The sequence below is a fragment of the Arachis stenosperma genome, chromosome 3 (assembly GCF_014773155.1).
Source record: "Arachis stenosperma cultivar V10309 chromosome 3, arast.V10309.gnm1.PFL2, whole genome shotgun sequence".
Classification (NCBI taxonomy): domain Eukaryota; kingdom Viridiplantae; phylum Streptophyta; class Magnoliopsida; order Fabales; family Fabaceae; genus Arachis; species Arachis stenosperma.
The window spans coordinates 158579416-158585780 of record NC_080379.1 but is presented as its reverse complement, the minus strand read 5'-3'; the positions used below and the strand labels follow the sequence as shown (position 1 = coordinate 158585780).

Sequence of the window (6365 nt, the reverse complement as noted above, 5' to 3'; positions counted from 1 at the left end):
CCAGGGTCGGGCACGATGTCAAACTGTAGAATATGATCAGCACGCTCCTGCCAGTAGAGATGCCACTCAGGGTACTGTGCCGGGAACCAACGGTCACCTTCTCTCCCGTCCTTCGACATCAGGAAGTCGATCAGGGCAAAATAAATCAGGGACGTCCTGCATCGCCATAACATCGTATGCCGAGGCTCCAACACCTCAGGATGAACAACCTGGATGACGTCGACTGCGCTATAGGGCATCCATATGAACTGAAAAAATCAAATTCAAATCGTTTGTACTTTCAGTTAAGTGAAATAAACTGAAACAATGACTTGAAGACTGAAAAAAAATCAAATTCAAATCGTTTGTACTTTCAGTTAAGTGAAATAAACTGAAACAATGACTTGAAGTACACAAAAGTTCTGCTTACTTACCTGCCGAGGCTGTAACAAGTCGATCTTCATGCGAGCCATCTGTACCCGAGGTCCCTTGTTGCTAATCCCAGGGTTGTAACCAAACCATCTCCGTACAAGAAAACAGAAGAATATAGGGCATACTTACAAAATAATAACAAGAAGAATATGTACTTCAAAACAATAACGGTACCTCGAGGCAAGGGGCCAGCTGATCTCATCATACCCAGATGGTCTAAGTGTGGGAAACCTCCAGAAGATTCACGACTGTAATAACTGTAACGGGCCAGCTAACTTCACCACATGTCTGTTGGCGACTCGGCACATGAACCTGTACAGCCATGCTAGTGCCGCCGACGCCCAACTGTAGCGACCCATCTCCTCAAGCCGAGCAACATATGGTAGCCATCTGATGTGTATACGATTGCCGGACTTGTCGGCAAACAGCTGCGTACCCAATAACATCATCATGTAGGCCCGGGCAAATCGCCTAACTGTCTCCTCATCTGCCCCATCTGGACACTCCGCGAATGTCTCCTGAAACCAGGTGCAGTTGACTGCGAATTTCTGCACCTGATTCTCCGGCGGTAAAACACCGAGCAACTCATGGAACCACTGCCAAGCAGGTCTCCCACCCTCAATGTAAAGGTGGAAGTCCGTAAGGCAACCACTAACATAATCTCCGTCGACTGGCAACCCCAGCTGGTATGCGACGTCCTGAAGCGTGATAGTGCACTCTCCGAACGGCATGTGGAAGGTGTGCGTCTCAGGCCGCCACCTCTCGACGAATGCGCTGACTAGGGGCTCGTCTAGTCGGAACCATCTGTCGTTCAGTCTCGCAAGATGGTAAAGTCCCGCCATCTGCAAGTACGGGACATACCTCTCATCAAGACGCATCCCCTGTTGCCGCCTAACACTGGATATGCAACGACGAGGCTGGCCAGTACATAAACCGCATAATTAGAACAGATGCACAAACCACTAGCATAACAAAAACCATTAACAAAAACCATTAACAATAATCCGCTAAAATAAAACCATTAACACAAAAAAATTAACAGAAACCATCAACAATAAACCATTAACAAAAACCATTAACAAAAACCATTAACAATAAACCGCTAAAACAAAACCATTCACAAAAACCATTAACAAAAACCATCAACAATAAACCATTAACAAAAACCATTAACAAAAACCATTAACAATAAACCGCTATAACAAAACCATTAACAAAAACCATCAACAAAAACCACTCATCTACACTATTTTCCGAAACCATTAACAAAAACCATTAACAATAAACCGCTACAACAAAACCATTAACAAAAACCATTAACAAAAACCATAAAAAAAAACCACTACCCTACACTAATTTCCTAAACCACTATCCAAAAACATCATCACGCATAACCACTCTACTCCATCCAAACGATAAAAGCCTTCCCGATCGTCCCCCATCGACAGAAACAGCCGCTCTGGTCGAGCTCGTGCTGAACGTTGGTCTTTTTCTCTGGGATTTGGTGGCTCGTGCTGAACGTTGGTTTTTCTCTGGGATTTGGTGGGTTGGAGAATGAAAAGTGATTCGAATGAACTTGGCTCGAACTCCTTTTATAGGCGAATCCCTTGTAATTCGAATCTAGTTGTTTCGAATTACTATGAAACTCCTTTTTCACTTAATTCGAATCAAGTTGATTCGAACTCCACTAACAACCACTTCTCCTAGTAATTCGAATTAAGTTCATTCGAATTATGCATGTGTAATTCGAAACAACTTGTTTCGAACTTCATTGATTTTTTGCTTCCATAGTAATTCGAATCATATCAATTCGAATTACATGTAAATACAATTCGAATCATATTGATTCGAATTATATAATAATTCGTCCTGGTTGATTCATGTCTTGATTTTTTATTTGGCTGATTTGGGTAATTTTCAGGTCTCCTTGGCTCATTTAGGTTTTTTACCCTTAATATTAATTTGTGAACATTATTTAAATACTAAATTCAGCTAAATTTAAAAGATGATCAAAATGATGACGGAACTAATAATTCTTATGAGAAAAATGAAAATCAAAGTAAAGACCATTAAAATCTATCTCTAAATTTTTCAGATGAATACCCAAATTTTGAAATTATTCTATGGATGTAATTTATGGAATGTTACTTTTATTTTATCAAATTAAAATACTATTATAATATTGACTAATTTTATGTCTATTTTCGTGTTGGTTATTTTTAGAAATTGAGACTTTGATTATTCTTTAAGTGTTAGTGGAAGCATATAATTCAAATTTTAATTTAAAATATTTGAGTATTCTATATTTTTATTTAAGTAATATCGGGTCAATTGGTTCAATTAATAACCCAACGATTAAACCAATAATTTAGTGGTTTGATCGGTTTAATTATCGATTCGGTTATGATAACTATTACAAAGTATATTACATCTTGATTTTCGTATCTACAAACTATATTACTTTTTGTTTTCCACTTTTGTTTCTGGTACTTACAAAATATATATTTTTTATCTACGATATCTCCTAATCTGACAAGTCAATAATTAATTTGTCACAAATTTGAGTTCTATTTAAGGCAATGTTCTAAAAATTGGACCAGACTATTCGGTCGAATCGATTCAACCAAAAATCAATATAAAAAACCGTCCGGTCCTCATCCTAAACTGCCATTATCTGAGAAATCGATGAACCGGTTACCAACCAGACGGTTGGATTAGATCAGAAACCGACCGGTTCTTACGAAACGCTGTCGTTTTCATTGTTTTGTTTTTTTTAAACCAAAAAAAAACCCACCCCCAGTCCCCCATGCGAGTCACCCGGATAACCACAACCCCCCCAAAACACCAAACACCCCTCCTTCGAAACACACACTCAAGCCCTAAGATTCCAAACCTAAAACCCAGCTTCGTCAACGGAACCGCCACCGCTGTCCGTGGTTGTCGGCGTCTTCGCGGCCTCCTCCTTCCCCTGTCCCAAATCCATACGGCCAGACCTTCTCTTTGTCTTCTCAGACGCGCTTCCGCCGCCGTTTGTTTGCCGTTCACGTTCGCCTCTTCGTTCAGCCGTCGTCTTCCTTCGCGTTCTTCGCCGTTCGCGTTCGCTCGGCGTTCACCGTTCGCGTTCACTCGCCATTCACCGTTCGAGTTAGCATTCGCGTTCGTCTGGAAGCCACGTTGCTCTGCTTCAAACTCTGCGACCAACCCGCGCGCTCCACCTAGCCGTCGAACTGCCCACTTTTGTCGCCGCCGTGAGTTCCCTAAACCCGCCACCAATACTCTACTTCAAACTCTGCAACTTCTGATTTCTATTACAATAAGTAACTATTTGATTTGGTAGTGGTTTGGATTTTTTTTCCATAGATTATACAATTGTTATGTTCTCTTCTCTATCACATTAAGTTCTGAATTCTCTTATTCTGTTTTAATTTTACCGCACTCAACATGTTTGATGAAATGCTTTAACCATATTTTTGTTTGGTTTTATAATTTCTAGCTTTTAGAAACTTAGTAAGTTGATTGCATGTGAAATTAAGAATAATTGGATCTTAGTAATTAGGAAAGTTTAGGTGCACAAATAGTATCATTGCAGAAAACATATTAGCATGATGATTCCACTTGCATTAGTGTTTTTCTAGTAAATTTTAACTGTTATTGTGAATTTGTTTATTTGCTAATTGTTCTTGTGTTGTTCTGTTGTTCTTCTGTTATCTTTAATTTTTTTGTTTTTGTTGTGATTTTCTGTTCTTGGTTTAAGCTGTGATTGAAGGTTCTTTGGTTTGGATATTCTTCACTTTCCTGTAACCTTAACTTTTAATTCTTTGAGCATACACGTATCAAATTATTGTTTTCAGCAATGGTGATTTTTAGATATTATTTTGGGCTGCTTTGTTTTAAATTTTCCTATTGCTGCTGTTGTGTTTTTGCTTTGATTTAAATGTTCTTTTGATTCTTTTTTTCCCGAATGCCCAGTCAGTGCTTGGTTGATTGGTTTTGCTCACTGATTGTATTTGATGATAATTTTAAATTGATAACTTTATTACTGCTTTACTGTCTGTTTCTCTAGTTAAATTTTATTAAAGTTTCTTGAATTTGCACCGCCTATGTTACTGATTCACTGTTCTTTCATTGCTTTATTTTTGTTGTTAATCATTGTGATGAGCTTTGTTAAAATTGGGTTGAAAACTGTTAATCTTTCTTCATTTTTCACTGTTCTAACTTCTGTTCTTATTAAAAAATTTGCAATCGGTGATCTTTTGATTTATTATATGCTTTATGTTTTCATTGTTCTATTCTTATGAAGAAAAAATATGCAATTAGTGATTGTATCATTCATGTGTTGACTGTTTTGTTATATAAAAAAAAATTGTTTTCATTGTTTTGTTCATTATTTGGTTGCACTGTCCCTGTTCTTGATCTCCGCTGACTTGCTATCTCTCCTCTGTGTTGGATTCTTTTTGTTTCAGGCTCTGTTGTGTTTTTGTTTCAGGTTCTGTTGTGTGTTTGTTGTGCAAAACTATTATTTTTTGTTTTACTTTTTGACTCAGCTATATTAAGACAATATTATCTATCTTTAACTTGTGCATTGTAATTAATCCAGCTATTTTTAATGAATGTATAATTATGTTAATTGTCAACAAATTTGCAGCAAGTTTTTGCATATTTTGATGATTAATTACATTTAGTTGGTGATATTTTATGTAGGGTTTTAAATTTGAAAGATATTTAGGATGTTTATTTATAATTTATTTATTATTTTATTATGGAACGATTTTTTCGGTTGAACTACGGTTAGACCGGTTAGACTAGTAAACCAGTGAACTAATAACTAAAGTGGTTTGATGATCGGTCCGATTTTCAGAACCTTGATTTAAGGTACTGTTAGTCAATAAGTTGCTGCATGTATAAAGTAAAATTTAAACTTTTGATATTTATTTAAACGGATGAATGAGATAATCACTCAATTAACACAAATTAATTTACAAATTATATTACTTATCAGATAAACACAGTGCAATACTTTTTTTTTGTTGGGTAAATAAAAGGGACTGAAGCCCAGAGAAAAAAAGTATATATAAATATTGAAGTAACCAAAATTTATAAATGGCCTACATATTTTGTGTGTTTGAATTGAGTTATTATTAGTACTTATGATGGGTGATCTAATTCATTAACTCATTGAGGGGATATTAGATCCAGATAATTCATATAAGGATACAATTTATTTTATCTTTAATACTCTTATTCTACAACAAAACTTTGCAATTGTCTAAGATCTCACAAAAAAGACGCAACATCTTGGTTTAGTGGTTATTTTCTATATTTTGTAATGAATGCTTTCAAATTCAAAACTTGACTAATACTAAAAAATGGAAAGAACTCTTAATACTATATATGAGTGTAGTATTTTATAAATAAAAAGACCCCACATAAATTTATCATTGCTCTTGTAATCTATGCTCCACAATGATGGATAACCTTATGTAGCACAGAGAGATTATATTAATTAGATCGGTTTAATTTTTACTGTACTTTGCAATTTAATTCATCTTTTTTCTTGAGATTTTTGGGCCAAAAATAATCAATATCATATACATAAAAATTTGAAATTTAAAATTAACAAAAGCAGTATATATTTGAATAACCAAAAATATATTTGACATAACTTCAACCATAATGAAATAATATAACTATTTAAAATAATAAATATTTCAATAAATGTATTGGTTTTAAAAGTTAATTAAACTAATTATAAAAAATTATATTTTACTTACTTTCTTTTTCCTCTCACTTCGTTAGGCATACATAGACATAATAACAAATTTTGTGTTATAATGCTATGTTCGTATTTTTTTTTTGGTGACTAATGCTATGTTCGTATAGTATTATATAAAATTTTTTGAAATATATATAGATAGGTAAATAAAACATAATAAAGATAAATATTTCGAATAAAA

General features: G+C 34.9%; 1 protein-coding gene across 1 annotated transcript; it reads right to left on the bottom strand.

The window, feature by feature from the left end:
- Positions 1–653: 653 nt before the first annotated feature.
- LOC130967057 (protein MAIN-LIKE 1-like) lies at positions 654–1674 on the bottom strand. Its single transcript, XM_057891880.1, has 2 exons — positions 1606–1674; positions 654–1328 (listed from the first exon to the last, which is right to left on the bottom strand). The coding sequence occupies exons 1-2, from the start codon at positions 1672–1674 to the stop codon at positions 654–656; spliced, it is 744 nt and encodes a 247-aa protein (XP_057747863.1).
- Positions 1675–6365: the final 4691 nt, after the last annotated feature.